Source organism: Diabrotica virgifera, chromosome 7, assembly GCF_917563875.1.
Source record: "Diabrotica virgifera virgifera chromosome 7, PGI_DIABVI_V3a".
Taxonomy (NCBI): Eukaryota; Metazoa; Arthropoda; class Insecta; order Coleoptera; family Chrysomelidae; genus Diabrotica; species Diabrotica virgifera.
This window is the reverse complement of record NC_065449.1, coordinates 12555427-12576694: the sequence shown is the minus strand read 5'-3', so window position 1 is coordinate 12576694 and position 21268 is coordinate 12555427. Positions and strand designations below refer to the sequence as shown.

The window sequence follows — 21268 nt, the reverse complement described above, 5'->3', positions numbered from 1 at the left end:
TACTAACTATTTAGTGATTATTAACTATTTAGTAATTATTTTTTGCCAATTTTACTAAAATTGGCAAAATTACCGACTAAAATATCTAGAAAGTTGCGTCTGAGTTTAGCGAACAGACTATACTTTATAATTATTGGTAAATAAAATTAAACATACAATCATTTAAATAAATAACAAAACAGACTAAAATCGCTAATTGTTTAACAAATACACATCAAAACACCAATAACGATACCAATGCGCAATCTTCTGATCTCTATTTGACTTGATTCATTTCTATTCGATACTACTCTGTAGTTACAGAGTATTATTATTACAGATTAGTCATTTTTTCACAAACGTAGATTTACTATAATTATTTTTTTAAACGGAAAATATAGGGTTGTGATGTAGTAGCACGTAAAAAATTTTGTTATAAATGTTAAAACACATGATAAAAAATATGAACCTGCAGATGGCGAGTTATATCGACTGCTGATATCGTTGCTAACAATGAGGAATATTTGCAGAGCAGATTATTTGTTTTTTGATCTTTTTATTCAATATCAAGGATCCAGCTAAAGGAATTGGTGTCACAAGTGGTTTAAATACTGAATGTTATGTTCAAAACTTCTTTACAACTCCTCCTTTGGTTTAACCTCTGTGAATCACAGGCCATCTAATTCTATAGTGGCCAAATCTTGGCGAGATCTGGATGGACAGTGTAGGTTGATTCTTTTTTGCATAACACCATCCATATATTAAAATAAAAATTCTTGTATAATTAGCGGTGTTGAGACAAAAATTAAGAAATCTTCAAACACTATGTCATCCCAAGTCATGTTCTTGTGGAAGAGGGGAGCTACGAGTAAGGTCGATGGGTCAGACAAGCTTGCTAAGAGCGGTTTCAGACCCGTTGGTTGGAGAAAGAAGGGGGTGGGTTTAGTGGGTAGGCGGCCCAAGTCATGTTCTTGTACTTAATATAGATGGAGCAACTATCTTGACATCAAACTCATTAAATTGTTGTAAAATGCCGTACCGAAGCTGCACAATAGGGAGGAATAAACATAAAACCTTTGTATATAGAATATCGAGTATATATTTGGTAAAAAATCTGTATATCTGAGGAACTGTGTAAAGTGGTATCAATAAAAGAAAAAGTTGTAGTTTAAAAATACCTATGTTGGAACGTTGGCAATATGATATATCAGTCTTATAATACGCCAAATTTCGAGAGAAGATATCTTTTTTCTTGAAAAGGAATTTTTATATACATTTCATCTCGAAATTTGAAAAACTCTCTTTCGTTTAATACCGGAAATTTGAGAGATGCTTCTACAAAAACCACCAAGTTATTAATAATCGTTTTAAGGAACAATTAGTTGCACAAACTGTGTTTTTTCTTTAACAAATTAACTGTCTATGGAATGAAATAGTTGCTACATTATTTGCGCCTATGTTAGCTTTGTTTGGGTTACGATTCATAAATAATTAGTTAGGTTATGTTCAGTAAGACTTTATTTTGAGTTTTAAAAAACGCACTGAAACAGAAAGTTGTCAATAAAACAACAGAAACACAATTTTTTTAATGACTGCGTATGGGTATGTTAATATCATCAAAAACTAATATTATATGCGCTATCTTAATTAACGTAACCACAAACAAGCATAATAACATTATCTTTTACAAAAGTAGAAGAACAAAATGGCTTTCGTGCAGGCAAATCCTATGTGGAAAGCATATTTACTGTAAAGCAGGTTATTGAGAAAATATTAGTCCACAACCTTTCAACTCATATGGTGTTTACAGATCTGACAAAGACATACGATAGTGTACCACTTACAAGGAGCTGAAAGCAAGAGATAAACAAAAAATAGAGAAGCAGTATAACAGCTTTAAAAAATATGACGGTAAACGTTAAAACTAAAAGAAATTAACTAGTAAAATTCCTGTTAGTAAGGGTTTAAAGCAAGGCTGCTGTGTAGCACCTACAATCTTCAAAATATATCTCAATGATCAGTGTGGAGAAGAAAGTGCTGAAATATGGGCATCGCAATCGAAGACGAGAGATTGTACTCGATACACGACCAAACCATTCTAACTGAAGAGAGTGATATAGACTATATACTTACAAAACTGGAGAGAGGTATACCAAGTGAGACCTCACAATTAATTTACAAAAAACCGAGTACTAAGTTGTAGGAGAAAAACCAGAAAGCCTACAAATTGAAATGGAAACATCAAATTAATTAACATACCTGTGAGTCCAAATAACATCAAAAGCAGCGCAGAAATACATACCAGAATTGGCCAAGTAAGATCAACCACTAGAGAGCTAGACTGTCTATTGTGGAATAATACAATAACAAAAGAAAATAAATGAAGAATTTATAAAAAAAAATAGAAATATAACAAATCAAAAGTTAAAGTCATGGTAATGAACTATTGCAGACGATGTTGCCGGCTCAACAGACTTGCTAAGGAGAAGATAACAACTGAAGCCAAAGACTAAACTGGTATAGACACCTGCAGAGAATCCCTTCAAATAGCAGGCCCAAAAAGATAAAAGAATGGACTCAGCCCACTAGAAGAAAACGAGGTAGACTAAGACGATCTTGGAGAGAAGAAATCGAAGATGCAATGACCGCCAGAGATTTTAAAACTGAAGACTGCTTCGATAGAAAACGCTGGAAATTAAGATTCGATTAAAAAAACTTGTAATGGAAAAACAAAAAAGAAGGCACATCAAGCATGAGATTAATTAGCAGCTAAAATCATAAGATATTGGTATCACGATGTAAAGACAACAAAGAACGTATTATGAGACACCAATAATGTGCTTATATTGCTTTTAAAATATTGTCATTTGTCTTTATTATACATATTTTATTAATGAACGAAGAATGATTTTGTAACACATATATTTTTGACCATACTGACGGTTCAGAAGTTTCTGCAACCTCCCATAGCAGCTGAAAAGCCTTAAAAGTCGCCTAGAAGTGTTTTAGGAACCACAGAAATCTTTATTCTTCAACATCTCTTAAAAGGTACAATGTATGTAGCAGTTTCCACTTATTTATAACCATCATTGTCAAATTTTCACATTTTTTTTAAATCACTTCTTTGTACAGGTAAATCCAGTTTTAAAAGTCACATTGGTAAATTTTTGTAGAAGCAACCCCCTTTAGAAAATTAGGAAGCACGCGCTTAGTCTAATCAATAAACATCAACCAACAATGCCACAAAACATCCGTTTGTGGTTCACAAAAACAAAATTATTTCAATAATCTGTAACAGAACGGTCCCTCTTTAAGACCCATTTTAATGTCATACTCTTTTTACAAACTCCTACCCAATACATATTTTCTAATATTGCCCCTATTATTTTATAACTCATAACAAGCCGATCTAATGGCTCAGTGTTCGTATTATAGTTTAGTGTGCGATCTTCTCCGCCACTGAATCCGTATTACGTCAGCAAATGACATCTGTCAAAATTTGTGTTGGCAGTTGGCATTACTGCATACCTTTGCCTTACTCTCAGAATAGAATTTTTAACACAGATTACAAAATAATATTATTTCACATTTTTATTGTATTTATGTGCAATTTTATGCATTTTATTATAAAAAAAACGCCAAGTAAAATAGAATATTAATACAGTTTTGTGGTTATTAACTCAACAACATAATTTCAAAGAAATGACACATAACTGTTGACGTACCTATGACAGAAAAACTATGACGTATTGACATATGACGTACTGACGTATGACGTATTCTGTCGGAAAAAGAATATGTTTTAATAAAATAATATCGATATTATAATAGTATCTGTCGGACGGTAACAAGTTATGGAGGACATAGGGATCTGTAGTTGTAAAAATAAAAGTTTGTAATAGACAAATTCACTGTTGTAGATTGACACATGTATATATATTATTTTATTCAAAAAGTTGTATATCATTATAATTGAAATTTGTGAGAGATGTAAATATGAGGGGGCTAGCGATAAGTGGATGTGAGAGTGTAGTAAGATAAAATTGATAAAAAAAAACTAACCTAAATATAGCAGTAACCAATAGAGAAAACTGATTAATTTGAGAAATAATTTTGCAAACTGAATATTAAAAAAATACACTCCGGGTCAAAAAAATCTGGACACTGGAGCGTGATGAACGTTTTTTTTAGGATTTCTGCATTACAGAACCACTCTTTAACGTCAAATGTTCTCGCTAGTCCTTTGTTATAAGCTCGAGGAACTCATATTTCTGTACGAACTGCAAGAAGAGTCTTGCATGAAAGTGGTTTACGTTCTCATAAGCCATTAGCATTCCCTAAATTAATAGCAGCTTATCGAGAACAGGATGAGATTTACGAATGATCACAAAGAATGGACTGTTGATCATGGGGTGTTCTCATGTTCAACGACTTGCCAGGAGAGCAGGAGAACGGTTAGCTGTATTTCTCCCAGAAGGCCATTTGGTGGCGGAGGTGTTATGGTATGGGCGGGTATTTTATTCATTGGACGCACCGAATTAACTTTCATCGAACATGGAACTCTAACAGCAGACATAGATAATGATAGTGTCTGAAGGACAATGTTGTCCCGTACGTTCCTTTCGTTGCAAATAATTTCTTATTTATGCAGAATAATGGGCATCCACATACTGCGCGAATCGTCATGGACTACCTAAATACTGTCGGAATTATCGTTTTGGACTGGCCTGCTTACAGTCCCGACATGAATCCATTAGAAATTTATGGGACATTTTATGAAAAAAGATTAAAAGAGGCAACCGTTGCCAGAAACGATTCAAGAGCTGAAAATAGCGTTAAATGAAGAATGGGAACATAATGTCACAAGAAAAGATTCAGCAACTTATTACAAGTATGCGTTGCGTAGGCGTATTGCAATCCTCAGCAGATGTGCGAGAAGCACCTCCCGATACTAAACCTAAAAAACAGCCAACTGTGAGCAATTAAAATTCTCTTTTTTCTTTTGTTTAATTTTTCGAACAATGTTAATTTTTTTGCGTTACTTATTACTTTTTTAGTATGTTAAATACGCTATTATTAATTTTTGGTTACAATATTATTTCAATTCTCTGTGGTAGTTTATCGCTACACTTTGGCGCCCAACGTGGGGCTTGATATTCACAGTAATGGTAGTGGGATGACATTGACATGAACCATAGAACGATGGAATAAAATGTTCCGAATTATGACAAAGTGATTGGATGTTTTATACGGAGATATGCCTATAGAAAATAAAGAAAGAGGGCGCCAAACAAGTTTTTAACGAAAAAACAGGTTAAAACAAATAGAAGATTATTATTAATGAATTATTAAAGAAAATAGAATAAAATAATTATTTGAAAATAAAATAGCAATTATGTGACATTTATAATGGTACAATTTCTATTATTAATGTTTACTTTCCCATTTAAACCACTGAACACCTAAAGACTAAAAAAATATACGAAATGCAAGTGTCCGGATTTTTCTTGACCAGGAGTATAGTGAATAACATGATAAAAATTATTTGTTATAACTAAACGACTACTTTACTAAAATACAAGACACGAATAAAAAATGTCATCACTCACAAAATGAGTGATGAAAAATTCATAAAATGTGTGACACAGATCGAAAACAGTATCAAAGACGAAGAACTGCAATGAAATTATGACTTATACGTCGATCTAAAATACAGTGAAATTGTTGTAGGTATATGTTATATGTAACAATTAGTAACATATCCTGATAAAACTATAATATTAGCTATACCATTAGATCGACTTATCATAGAGTTGTCGATTTCTTGGACGATAAAAACCTTTGCACAATAAATCAGACTTAATCTTGCCCATTCTGTTGTACTAGTTCGCGCCTATCCTCGACAGATAGCGCCGGTGGTCGGAATAAATCGGTCTGCACGTCGTCACTCAAGTCTTTCACCCGCTCTTTACTATCGTCCTCCATTTGCTGCTGCTGCGAAAACTGCTCCCTGCTCTTCTCGCTCTGCGGCAGCAAATGGATCATACTCACTGGAATGGGGAACGCGGATCCGAAGTCTGGGTAAAAGCTGTGAGTGAAGGGGTTGAACATCGAGTGCTGGGGGTGTTGGTCTTCCGTGCTCGGTGGCCTCGTGTTGGGCTGGATCGGTTCAGGCTCTCTCTCAGGCTTGCAAGGATTGTTGGTGTTGTTGTTGCTTCCAAGGTTGAGGATATCCATGGCAGCATTTGGACCCCCGATGCAGTCTTTTCGCAGTTGCTCAAGTTTAAGGCTTTTTCCTATAACATCAAAAACAGTAACATAGAAAGATATACATATACAAAGAAAGAAAAATTTAAATATTTTTTAATATATCATCACATCTCGAATGCTTGCTGATTTGTTCTCCTTCTTTTTCTAAAGTAATGCTAGTGACCACATTAACGAATCTTATTCTATTTACAGCAGCTCGAAATGGATCAGTTGACGTCAGTCCAGTCCATTTTCTAAAATTCGCCAGCCAGGATATACATTTATATACAGGGCCTCTCCCTAGAAGCTGGTATTTACTATTGCGCATAATGTGGCCGAAATAAGCCAATTTTCTATTCTTTACGGCGTTTCTTTCATATTTTTTTTGTCTTTTCTTAGCTTTTGAAGAATATTTATGTGAGTTGTGTGGTGAGACCCTTAACATACGTTGGTGGCACTACGATTTAGATGCCTCCAAGCGGTTTATAGCTCCTTATTTAAGATTGCAGGTTTCTACTTCATGGAGGACACTAAAGATGTAACATCTAACGCGTAAGATAAGATATAAATCTTATGCGCATATTCATTCTTAAAGTAGTATGAATAATAGTAATCTTCCAAGGCCATTAAAAGATCTTCTGGCTTTTTCAATGCGAGCATTTATTTCGTGATATATATTCCCAGTTATCCTTAATATTGTAGTCCAAATAGAATATTTTCTCCACTCTTTCTAACGGTATATCGCTTATTGTAATTTGGTCATTTAGGTTGATGTTATTACTAATGATCATTGCTTTTGTCATCTTAAAATTTAGTTTAAGCCTTATTTGTTACATGTTCCTACAATATCATTCTTTGGAACCCCTGCAAACTATCAGCGAGCAAAACTGTATCGTATGTATGTATATTAGGGTGGTCCAAAAAATTCCAAGTTTTTTTAGAGACCTAGGGACCCTCCCATTTTGTTATATCTAATAAAAGAATAATCTATCTCAATCTTAACACTCTAGACCATATGGAAGGCAGTGCTCAACAACATTTAGTTTTCATAAATTTCCGTAAAACACTTAAGTTTAGAAAAACAGTTAAACAAAGTTTTACACGGCAAAAGCGAAGACGTTTTTGAACCAAAGCCTAAGAAGAGCTTTTTTGACATGAGTATGGCAGCGGTTTTAGACAGGAACAGAGTTTCGGATCGTGTAGTTGTAAGGCTTATCATTCCTATTGCTGCCGCACTTGGACATGATCCTGCGTAATTACCGCTTTCAAGAAGTTCTGTAAAAAGGAAACGGGAAGCAGCAAGACAGAATTTTTCAACAGAGATTAAATTAAACTTAGACATCAAGGAACCAATTGTTGTTCATTGAGACAGCTGTCCTGCCCAACATTTTAGGTTCACAAAAGGTAGATAGACTACCAGTGCTATGTTTCCTATGCTGGTGGAAATAAGAAACTACTGGGGGTGCCAAAATTGGCTAGTGGAACAGGTTTGAACACTGGAGATGCAGTAATTAAAACTCTTAAAACATGGAATCTCGATGATAAAGTCATTGGTATGGGCTTTGACACAACAGCCGTCAATACCGGTCTTAAGAGTGGTGCATGCACTTTCCTTGAAAATAAGCTGAATAAAGAACTTCTATGGTTACTGTGTCGCCATAACATAATTTTTTGAACAAAGTATTTGCATTATGTTTGGGACCTTCAAGCTCTCCTGAAATTCCCATATTTAAAAGGTTGAAGGAATCATGGAATGCAATTGATCGATCGGATTACACACCATTAATTTTTCTCCCTGGAGAAGCTGAGTTAAAAAACAGTGCCATTGAATCCTTGCTACATCATCTTAGTAAGAAAGACCAGCTTCGAGATGACTACCTCAAACTTATTGAACTGACGCTGTTGGTGTTGGGCCAACCAAGAGAAAAAATTCACTGGAGAGCACCTGGGATACACCACGCTCAGTGGATGGCTAAGCTTATTTATGCATATAAGATATAATTTGTACTTTTTCCTAGGTCAAGGAATTTACCATCTCACAAACAAGGAGAAAGAAAATTTAGACAGATTGATTTATCCGTTTCGGTGCACTTTTGTATGTGAAAAACTGGATTGAAGCTCCAATCAGCGCCAATACAGCTTTCAACGATTTAATTTTTTGGAAAGAAGCTGGGAAATACAGCGTCATTGATGAAGATATAGCTAAAGCTACCAAAAAAGCCTTACAGCCACGTTTGTGGTACCTGTCTGACGAAACGGTCGGGTTATCACTTTTTTCCAATAAAGTGAGCCTTGCAAACAAAGTGAGCATAGTGAATAAGATGTCTGTCTCGGCACCGCCAAGGATGATTAGAGGAAACGCCGATTTCCTAAGTGATGAATGTGAATTGGCAGATTTTGCTAATAGTAGAACAATGTTGTTGTTTACTAAGCTAAATATTATGCAAAACTTTTTAAACAAGCACCCAAGTGAATGGGAATAGGACCCAGAGATTAAGGAGGCAAAAAATACAGTAAATAAAATCAAAATGGTCAATGACATCGCAGAAAGAGGTGTAAAACTATTTCAAGATTTTAACAAACTTATAACAAATGATGGAGACGAAAAGCAGCTGTTACTGCAGGTTGTAGAGGCTAATCGAAAACAAGTCCTGACTGAGCCAACAAAGAAGGCCGTTCTAGAAAGCCTACAGAAACCATCATTTCCAAAGACAAAATTTAAAGAGTTTATTTTTATTATGGTCTTCACAATAAAATGTACTTATTTTAAACATTGGTTCCAATGTAAAAAAAACCAAATAAATTAAGTTTTTGTATCCTAACATGTTTTGTAATTTTTTCAAAAATCGATAAAAATATTCCCATTTTCATTATTTAAACAGTATTGAGCACTGTCTTCCAAGTGACGCATAGCTTTCATATTTTGGCTCCTTACTTCTTTTATCAATTAGAAAAGAATTGGGGGGTCCCTTGGCTTTTATATTCAACTTGAGTCTTTCACATAAGATCTTGAACCACCCTAATGTATATCTAATACAAGAATAAAAAACCGCTAAACGCCGGAAAAAATGAGTGGCGCATACAATATTCCAGCTACAAAAGATCTGATATGAATATTACGTGGCGCGAAATTGTATTTTCATTTTGATGCAAAATAAAATTCTAGTTTTATTTTAACAGATTTTTCCATATATGCTAAATTTGAAGTAAACGCGCCACAAAAGAGTAACTTTGATACAGTTTGAATTTTGAAACTCTATTGTGGCGCGTTTACTTCAAATTTAGCAAATATTATGGAAAAATCTTTTAAAATAAAACTAGAATTTTATTTTGCATCAAAATGAAAATACATTTTTGCGCCACGTAATATTCATATCAGATCTTTTGTAGCTGGAATATTGTATGCGCCACTCATTTTTACGGCGTTTAGCGGTTTTTTATTCTTGTATCAGGAGTTTTTCAAAGTTATAAATTAAATGTATGAAGCTAAAGAATGCAATGTTTCTCGATTATACATTAAGCTTTATAAATGGTCGCCTTTGTCGAATTATCTCCCAAATGATCTAGTGTCCATCTAATGTACACTAGATTTTTTTCTATTCAAAATAGATTGAAAAAAATATTGGGATGGCCGGTAAATGAATTCTGATTGCCCGTTGCCAGATCAAACTTAGCGTCATAACCACTACAACTACATAAACCATTTCAAGAGTAATTATTAATTGGATTATACTTTTGCAGCTTAATAACTTCTAAACGGCTTAACCGATTTTGATCAATAAACATGAGATTGAAACGTACTGACAAGTAGTATCTGATGCATATAAGGTCAAGTATGATAACTGAAGCCATTACAGAAATTATTGAGCTTGAAAAACCGTTTTTCCAATAGGAAATAGATTTGATCATACTTATGAGGCCTACAACTTAAAAATTCGAATTTTCCCGGATATGGGGTATACACCGTATGGGTGTCAATGGGTGAGTCTTTTCTTGAACTTTAAGATGGGAGTTGGCCCAATTTTCAATTCAATCAGATTTAGAAAATCAAAAATTTCGTGTATATATAGTGTCGCGTGTAGGAGGGTCTTGGTATGCGCCACTGACGAGAACTGCCGTTCTCTGGTAATTGTTTATAAGTTGATCATTTAGTGCAATGTTACCTTCTGATTTGTCTAAGTCTTCTGTAAAGATTTCTCAGTATTTCTTTTCATTCAGTTTCTTCATTTATACACCACATTATTGAGAATAAACAACTTCGTTTTAATTTACCTACCATATTTTCCCCTAACGTACATTAGGAGAGAATTATAGGGAATCCCGAATATTCTGGATGCTTGACTGGTCGTCATTTTCTTATTCCACACGTGCTGAAGGGCTTCCGTTAACTCTGCGTTGGTCCAGGAACGGGGTGGGCCGCCTCTGGGTGCCGAATGTTGCCCTTTTGGCCTCCCCACTGTAATCAAAAAAGGACACAAACAAATGAAACTGTGTTTTGAATAGTTTCTAATTAATAGAATATTACTTTATGTATATTATTTGGCTTTACTTTATAATATGTCTCAATACAGGCGTCTGAAGTGAATAAAAAATATTAACTATATACAGGGTGGTTCATCTTATCCTCCTCGGTCTCTGTACGGAAACCGACTTGATATTTAAAAAAAAATTTCTTCACAGAAATATATAGGGCCATTAACACTACAATCTAAAAATAATGTGAAATATACAGAGTGCTCCAAAAAAGAGTGGTAGTTTTTCTTATGGAACACCCTATATAACATTTTTGAATTGGCCTTAAAAATAAGCTATACTTTTACAAGGGTTTCCTATACCTAAATACAGGGTGTTTTGATTATTTTAATTTTTATAAAAATCTAAGGTTTTAAAAAAAAATAAATATCTACGACTCTAAGAATCAATGACAATTTTTTTTTGGATCTTAATAACAGACTACTCAGCATATTTAAATAGATGTTTATTGTAGTAAAATTTTGTACAGGGTGGTTAAAGTATTAGATTGCTCTATTAACAAATTCAAGCTATAATAACGTACTTATTTTAAATAAAACACCCTGTATTTTATTAGTCTGTCGTGTGAAAAATTTACTAAGATTTCAATTTCTATCAGGGTTTTTTTACAACTTATAACTATCGTTGTATAGGATGGTCAAAATATTAGATTGTTCTATTAAAAAAGTCATGTTGTAATAACGTACTTTTAAATGAAACACCCTGTGTTTTATTAGAAAATTTACTTAGCTTTCAATCTCTATTATAGTCTCCTATACCTATCTATCTTCATTTTTTTTATTTAAAGATTTTCTAATTTGTAAGACGAATCAAACAATCAATGACAATTTTTTTCTGGATCTTGATAATAGACTACTCAGCATATTTAAATATATGTTTATTGTAGCAAAATTATGTACAGGGTGGTTAAAGTATTAGATTGCTCGACTAACAAATTCAAGCTATAATAACGTACTTATTTTAAATAAAACACCCTGTATTTTATTAGTCTGTCGTGTGGAAAATTTAATAAGATTTCAATTTCTATCAGGGTTTTTTTTTATAACTTATAACTATCGTTGTATAGGATGGTCAAAACATTGGTTTGTTCTATTAACAAAGTCAAGCTGTAATAACGTACTTTTAAATGAAATACCCTGTTTTATTAGAAAATTTAATTAGCTTTAAATCTTTATTATAGTTTCCTATACCTATCTCCCTTCATTTTTTTATTTAAAGATTTTCTAATTTGTAAACTTTACCAATTATTAGAATCAAGTATGTCGTGGTTACGTACAACACATTACCGGCACCGGCAATATACTTAGACAAGATGCTGTCATTAATAACATGTAAATTTTTATAATGTAATTGCATAGAGTGTTGTATTATTTTAGTTAAATTTGGCCTGTATGTGACATTGAATGATTATTCAACATTACATTCAACAAAATGAAATTTTTCACGTTTACATAACACTTATTTTTTTAAACGAGAAAATTTACAGTTTAGTAAAAAAAACTTTTCTGTATTTATAGCGAAAAGCTTTAGATGTAATTAAATAAAAATAATATAATCATTCAAAATATTAGTTAAAAACTATGAACGTCTTTATACGTGACTTCTTTTTAGTTTTGATCAGTGTATTTGTTGCTCATAAATAGACCAAGAGATTTTTTTGTTATATTGGAGTTGATATGTAATTCAATATTAAAACATAAATTAGAAAATCTAGTTTGTTGAATATTTGGGTACTCACTTTTCTTTTTAACGAACATTTGGGAATCAGGTGTCGTCCTCGGATCTGGCATGTCAAATAAAGGATTCCTACATCCCTCAAGTCCTGGGGGAAATAGTCCGAGGGGAGAATCCAGACCAAAAACTAAAATTATGAAAATATGCTGAATACGAAATTCGTACATCGTCTAGTAGATACAGATAAAGTGTGCTCATTATAAAATTATTTTTTAATATTTAAATCACAAAAAAATCACAGGTAGTCACAAGTAGAAATTAGAGATAATATGTATGTGAGAGACTATGAGAAAAATTAATTGCTGAAAATAAAAAACAATGATCATTTTACGGTATACATAAAAATTTCTCTGAAAATGATATGATAAAATCGATCAACTAAAACGAAACATATAATTCATTATAATTTCTTGCTAATTATCCTTACTTTAAGTATAACAAATTAAAAAAAAACTCGTTCAGTTTGCGGTATTTGTGACTATTTGCATTTCCTAGAATCGAGTAATTATCTAAGAGTGAAGACAATTGCAACAGTAGAACAGTTTTTGTTGCAGCCCGATTTCTCATCCGATAAATTTGTATTTGTACCATTTTTTGCAACATCATTATATATCGTGTTCTGTCTGAATATTACATAGCCACCTCAATCTAAATATACGAATATTCGTTACTATTCTTTTCTTTGAGGATATGAAAACTAGTATAAATAATGAAGATATTATCAGATATAGATAGATACATTTTGATGAGCGCTGCAAAAGAATCCTAGCGCAGAGGAACAACGCAAAATACAGAAAATAGTAAAGAACGTTATAAAATCAAAACCAGAGAAGCTGGTAAAAAGCTTGAGAAGCTGGTATGCTGGCAGAAGAAGAGAAAATTACTGGTAAAACAACTAGAAATAAAGAAGAGAACTACGTCCAAAAAGAAGTTTTTATCAAAGAGTCAAAAAGATATGAGTGACGCAAAATAAAAGCATAATGTTTTGTAGAAATGAAGATGGTATGTTACTAGGAGACAACATCGAAAACTTGAACAGATGAGCACATTATTTTGACGAATTATTAAACGATAAAGGCAACAGAAACAGAAATACAGAACATAAGAAACAGAACAATACCACACATAAGAAAAGATAGAAATAGAAGTAATAAAAGTAATAAGAGTCCTAAAAATAATAAAAGTGCGAGAGAAAGCGGAGTGCCAGCGGAAATATTAAAAGTAGGAGATATACTATAGCAAAGCATAGCTGGACTTATTATAAAAATATGGGAAAACGAAAAAATGCCAGAGCAATGACACTCAGCACTCATCCATCCAATTCACAAGAAAGGTGATAAAACAATGTCAAAATTGCAGAGGAATCGAACTATTAGAAGTAGCATATAATGAATTAGCAAAAAAATAAGTTAATAGAAACCTACGAAACAGAGATAATAGAAGCATAACAGGCTGGTTTCAGATAGGGAAGAAAACAACCCACCAAATGTTTGTCTAAAATTATTACAAAACAACACTTATGAACAACATCCAGGTTTCTATGGGCTCTTTATTGATTTTAGACAGGCCTACGACTCCATCTCACGAAACTGACAATACGAAACAATGAGAAACTGACAATACTAACACAGTTAATAAAAGGAAGTATTTCCAATCAGTTTAAATGAGAATAAATATATTGACTTACATTTACTATGGGGCGGTGTCATGGTCAAGGCAGAAACCGACGGCATGGGCGGAAAGGGCAGCGGCGAGTGACTATCAATTTCTTGCTTGAGACTCAGGATGGGATGCATACTAATGGGAGAAGTTCGAAAATCCTTGGTGCTGGGCAGGCTCAAGTCCATTTCCGGACTTCCTATACTCATCTCCGGCGTCCTCGATTTCTCTTCTTTGATTTCTCGTTTTTGTTCTTTTACTGGAAAATAAAAACTTTTATGAAACTAGATAATAAAACTGATTAGGCAATAAGGCTACATATAAAGGATGCGGTCAAACACAAAAGGCTCATACAATACAATAAGACTCACAGGTAAAGGATGATAGATGTTGTCAAATACAAAAAGAAAACAAAAGGTAGATGATTAAAGTATAAGAATAAAAAGAAGTGTACCAAACATACGAGATACAAGTAGATCAACAAAAATCTGAAGAGATACCTATAAGAAGAGGGGTACAACAAATATGTGTATTATCCTCTCTACTTTTCAATATGACCTCAGAAGAGATATTTAAGGTGGCATTAGAAGACATCAAAGAAGGCATATCAACTAATGGAACACTAGTGAATAATCTCAGATAGGAAAATGATACAATACTTCTTGTAGAGTTGAGTTGCGATTGGTTATAAAAGGGAAAGTGAAAGGAAAAGTGGGACCTGGAATACGAGGCATTTCCTGGTTGAAAAAGTTAAAGCATTGGAGTGAAAAACAACAATAGAATCATTCAGAACCACTGCAGACAGAAAGAATGGGTCGTGATGATAACCAATGTCCTTAAATGATCAAGCACATTAAGAAAAATAACAAACAAACATTTCACATCATGATAGAACATTCCTATCAAGATGGGGTAAGTCAGAGCCATAAAACAGCCATTTGTTGGTACGGGAAGCATCTAAACATTCCGTATATGTATTTGGCACCTAGGACTTTTCTATTGGTTCTTTGCAGCACGCGGTCATATTTCAACCAATAGGCGGCGAGGTGCAAAACGCGTATACGGAATGTTATTCGGTGCAAAATTCATATACGGAATGTTAAATATTCGTAGATCGAAAAAGACAACTTTATATTAGAGTCAGTTAAAAGGAAATTGATTAAAATACTTGTTAATGTATTATTAAATAAAACTAAAACAATTATAGTACCTATTTGGAATGATATTTGGTGCGAAATTCATATGGGGAATGTTAAATATTCGTAGAGTAATAAAGACGAGTTTTTATTAAGTCAGTTAAAGAAGACTGATTTTAAAATATTTTGTTAATTTATTATTAAAGCAATTAAAACAATTATTACCTATATGGAATGTTATTTGGTGCGAAATTCATAAATGGAATGATATAGATTTGAGAGACATTATTATTTCTTTATTTGACTAAGGTTTCGCTTTCGCAGAATTTTTAATGACTTGCTCGTGTTGTTTAGTATATATTTAGATATATTTCAGCTATTAAATTCTGTTGAAGTTTAGGGCTGTGTGCTACCAGACGAAAATAGTCGTCTTTTTTTATCTACAAACATTCAACATTCCGTATTTGAATTTCCCACCAATTAATATTCCATATGCTATAATTGTTTTATTTTTATTTAATAATACATTAACAAAATATTTTAAAATTAGTCTTCTTTAACTGACTTTAATAAAAAGTTGTCCTTTTGGTCTACGAATATTTAACATTTCGCATATGAATTTCGCACCAAATAACATTCCAAATACTATAAATTGTTTGATTTCTATTTAATAATACATTGACCAGTATTTAAAATCAATCTACTTTTAACTGCCTATTTTCGTCTGGTAATAATACGGAATTTTAAATGTTCATAGATAAAAAAAAGACGACTATTTTCGTCTGGTAGCACACAGCCCTAAACTTCAACAGAATTGAATAGCTGAAACATATCTAAATGTACTAAACAACACGAACAAGTCACTAAAAATTCTTCGAAAGCGAAACCTTAGTCAAATAAAGAAATAATAATGTCTCTCAAATCTATACCATTCCATTTATGAATTTCGCACCATATAACATTCCATATAGGTAATAATTGTTTTATTTTCTTTAATAATACATTAACAAATTATTTCAAAATCAGTCTTCTTTAACTGACTTAATAAAAACTCATCTTGTTTAGTCTACGAATATTTAACATTCCGCATATGAATTTCGCACCAAATAACATTCCAAATAGGTACTATAATATTTGTTTTAGTTTTATTTAATAATACATTAACAATTATTTTAATCAATCTCCTTTTAAACGACTATAATATAAAATTGTCTTTAGATCTACGAATATCTAACATTCCGTATATGAATTTCGCACCGAATATCATTCCGTATACGCGTTTGGCACCTCGCCGCCTATTGGTTGAAATATGATCGCGTGCTGCAAAGAACCAATAGAAAACTCCTAGGTGCCAAATACATATACGGAATGTTTAGATGCGTACGGGAATTGGAGAGGAAGAACAAGGGATATATGAAAAGATACTAACCAGAAACGGTATAGGGGGTATTTAATTAGCCAAAAAAAAATGAGACTATCTTCTAAACAAAACAAAAATATAGTAAAAAATTAAATAAAAAAAAAAAATAATAAATAAATAATAAATAAAATAAATAAATAACGAAACGTTAATAAATTCATTTTTTAGTAAAATTGTGGCTTATTTCCCATAAAAAATACGTAATTATAAAAATGCCACAAGGAAATAGCTTCAGAACAACAAAAATATAGTAGAAACCAAATTCGGTCAGAACGCTCAAAAAAGTGGCGGTATCAATGTTTGGTATACATGTTTAAGAAATTCGAGTCGCTGCTTTAGATAAGCACTTGCCTGATGATATCCGAAAAAACTTAGTCTTCACACGAAGTTGCCAAACTGAATTTTGTTATATTCGGTTTAAATTTTCTAGCCCATTTTCCGAGTCTACTATACGTCAGTCTTTCAGAAGTTACTTACTTTGCTTTTTTATACACAAGTTTTCAGCAGTCTCTTCGGCTGGGGACTCCGATTTTGGGGGTGGAATGGACAGGTCTTGGGGGCCGCACATCTCTCCTGACCGCCTTCGCGGCCTTGCTTGTTTTCTTCTCGGTATCGGCGATTGACATTCTGGCCTTGGCAGGAGAGTATCTGGAAAGGATAGACGCGGCATGTGTGGCAGTTTAATTGGGGTCTCGAAGTTGTTTTGCGCTGAAGACGGAGAAAACGGTGAGGTCTGTTCCGAGGGGGTTTTGGGTGCTACCCCTGTATTTGGAAATCTAGAAAAGAAAAAATATCTTATAATAGTTTCAAACACAGTTAAATGTTTTGTCAACCAATAGCATTAATAAGTATTAACGTTTGTTATATAAAACACTGTACTGCAAGTTAACCAGAATACGAATAGACGTGAGCATACTATGCGCGTTAGCAGATTTCAAATTACGGCACTGACGGCTCAGTCGATCGAGAACCGCTCAGCTGTTTATGTATAGTTTCACTGTAGAAGCGATTCGCGACGTTGACAAGTTTTGTGAAAAACATCATTTTAAAGGATTTGTATTGATAGTAATTTTCAATCTTGTAAATTGTTCATTTAATCTAAAAATGGATCAACAATGTAAAATAAAGCGATACATTTTGAATACTCAACTCGTGAAAGAATAGGTACATTCAGTGTTAAAACTCGTTCAACGAGAAGCAGCGTTGATAAATCTATAATTAACTTTAAAAAAGTACAATAGCATGTGGCTAGTGTGACAGGTAATTTGATAAACAATCTAATAAAAAGAATATGAAATAATCTGATATTTTTGGGTTGCATTTTTAGGAGTTTTTGTGTGTAGCATCAAAAATATTGCAAAGGAGGGTGGCCAAATTATTAGGAATAGTAAAACAATTTTTAATTTTCTTTTTTTCGCAAGAAAAATGGAATCATGTACCTATTATTTATTTAGTTGAAAATTATGATAGCGAAGATATATTTCCAGACTCAGACACAGACACTGACGAGAGCGATGAGGATTTAATTCCCAATTCTATTTTTTATTATGAATCCGTGCTTTTTATAATTTATACAGACAGCCTGTAAAGTCAACGGAGACAGTAGCAGCAATGGTCACCAAAATAACAAACGATGAAGTGGCTCAAGCGCTTCAAAAAATAAAGAAAGAAAAAGCGGTAAGACCAGATGATATTCCTGGGGGAGTATGGAGAGCATTGGGAGAGACAGGAACAAGGTGGCTAGCAGGTCTATTTAATAGAATTATGGAAGTTGGACAAATGCCAGACGAATGGAGAAGCAGCATACTGGTACCTGTTTACAAAAACAAGGGAGATATACAACAATGTACAAACTACAGGGCTATAAAACTGCTTAGCCACACCATGAAAATATGGGAAAGAGTAATGGATAGACGGATACGTGAAGAGACCGAAATATCCGAGAATCAATTTGGCTTTATGCAGGGCAGATCAACAACAGATGCAATTTTCATTGTAAGGCAGTTAATGGAAAAGTACAGGAGTAAAGAAACAAACGCTCATATGGTATTCATTGACCTTGAGAAAGCATATGATAGAGTTCCTCGAGAGATTCTGTGGTGGGCACTCACCAGAGTTTTGGACCAGATAACAGCGAAACTACAGGGTAACATTCCATGGTGCTTAATGTATGCTGATGATGTCGTGTTAGCGGGAAATAATGAACGAAAAATAAGGAAAGAGATAATGAAAGAGAACAAAAACTGGAACAGTAGAGGCAAGCTCTGGAGCAAAAAGGTAGTAGGACAAAAACAGAGTATTTGGAATGTTCATTTAAAGATGGAGTTACTACAAATAAAATTGTATCGTTGGATGGTGAACTGATTGTAAAAAGCAATAGTTTTAAGTACTTGGGATCGGTATTACAGAGTAATGGAGAAATAGATGGAGATGCATGCAGTAGAATTAGGGCTGGATGGATGAAGTGAAAAGAAGCGAGTGGTGTGTTGTGTGACAGAAAAATTTTAATGAAGCTGAAGGGAAAATTCTATAAAACAGCCATAAGACCGGTTATGATGTACGGAACTGAATGTTGGTCAGTGAAAAAGATAGAGGAACAACGAATGCATGTGGCGGAAACGAGAATGCTTAGATAGATGAGTGGAGTGACAAAGAATAATAAAATTAGAAATGAGTATTAGGGGAAGTCTAGGTGTGGCACCAATTAATGCCAAAATGAGAGAGCATAGGTTAAGATGGTTTGGTCATGTTCAACGTCGAGACGTTAATCACCCAATACGAAGAGTAGCTGAACTGTAGATTCCTGGAAGGAGTAGGAAAGGAAGACCAAAGAAGACCTGGGGGAGACGATAAGGCAGGACATGTTGGTAAAGGGGATTGACATTGATATGACCCAAGATATAATTGTGTGATAGATATGAAGAGATAAGGCAAAGAGAATGATGATGATGATAATGCTTTTTATAATTTATAATATGGTGGACGGTGTACGGCAGACGATGGAAATAATCACTATATGGGGTAGGTGTAACAGTTTTAAACCATCATAATATATTTACTGTAACATTACCACTTTCTATGCGCAACACATTTTGATTAAAAATGTGGCAACTCTGTAATTGAGGTACCAAATGAACCCTGCACCCCCCTCCGTTTTGACCGCATCTCACGGCTAATCCTATTCTGGTCTGGTACTAGTGTAATACCATATTTATCTAAAATTGTAGATACAATAAAAGCCTCACCTCGTATTACTGTAGTAGTTTCGATCAAAATCATTTGGCGAAGCTGAAGGAGTTGGTGTCTGATTAATTATCGAAGTACTTTCCTTATCGAACGGGTCCTGGGTGGCCAGACCCCGCACCTGCAGACTTTCGGCAGCCTTGATCAAACTCTGCAACTGTTCCTGGATCACAGATATTTCCCCCTTGTACATAAAATCTACAATAGCCTGTACCTCCCACCCATTGAAGTCCTTCAGCACGATCACCGGGTGTTTGCAAGGGTTTTCCGAAAAGATTCGCTGGAAAAACGGCGAGCAAGCACTGAGGACAACCTTATGAGCCCGAACTGACGTTTCCGCACATACCAAAGTGACGTCCACCAAAGTCTCGGCCTGTAAGAGGGCCTCGAATGCTGCCAGTATGTGGGTCTGATGGTTATTCCATCGAAGAGAGTAATGGGACTGTGTCATTTTCTTTGGGTCGTCGGTGGACTCTTTCATTGGGGGTGTTATGCGATGGTCATTCTTTTCCGTTTTTTAAATTTTGAATTCCTGAAACAAACATTTGATTAGTATGAAATTTTGGATTAAATTTAAAGTTAGCTGAATTGTTAAAAATAAACAATACCATGAAACTACGGACAAAATATTTTGTTTATTACAAAAGGAAACCATTCATGCAATAATCTTCTAAGTATATGCATAGACTAAAGGAAGGACAACAAATGAAAAATTACTATTTTCATGCATATGTATGAGAAGAAATTTCTACAATGACAACTGGAACAAGAAACACATGCGAATCAATAACTTGCTGTTTTAAAAGTAATTCATCGAAACTATTTGTACCAGTCTACATTTTTAAGGAAGTGTTTTGAACAGTAACATATTCAGAAAACTACGTGTGGTATGTAACGTAAAAAGATTTCCAATATTTTTATATCTGGTGCTGTAATAAGTAACTTTAGTTCTTGAAAGTCTAACCATTTTTTAGGCATATGTACTTGTCAAATTTTAATGCGATACGGTTATTAGTATTAGGTCTGGATCCCGCGTATGAAAAAAAAGTTGATTAATAGCAAGCTGAAAATTTGTTAATAGCTTAAGGGTGTCTAGTCGAATAAACCTTGATATATGGGAACACTGGAACAGGGGCAGTTTTATTTGTGAAACAGGGTAAAAATCGGTCACACCACGAAAACGGCACATTTATTTTGTCCGACAGAACAGACTTAAAACTTTTCGAACAGAGATTAAACTCTCATGCAAAAATCAGACTGCTATTTATCACCTGTCATAATTCCTGTCACTTGACATATTCCACATGTTCCACTA

General features: G+C 33.8%; 1 protein-coding gene across 1 annotated transcript; it reads right to left on the bottom strand.

Moving 5' to 3' along the window:
- Nucleotides 1–878: 878 nt before the first annotated feature.
- LOC126887763 (protein jim lovell-like) lies at nucleotides 879–20479 on the bottom strand. Its single transcript, XM_050655568.1, has 6 exons — nucleotides 19956–20479; nucleotides 17188–17486; nucleotides 14183–14413; nucleotides 12500–12622; nucleotides 10505–10684; nucleotides 879–6275 (listed from the first exon to the last, which is right to left on the bottom strand). The coding sequence occupies exons 1-6, from the start codon at nucleotides 20432–20434 to the stop codon at nucleotides 5839–5841; spliced, it is 1749 nt and encodes a 582-aa protein (XP_050511525.1). The 5' UTR covers nucleotides 20435–20479; the 3' UTR covers nucleotides 879–5838.
- Nucleotides 20480–21268: the final 789 nt, after the last annotated feature.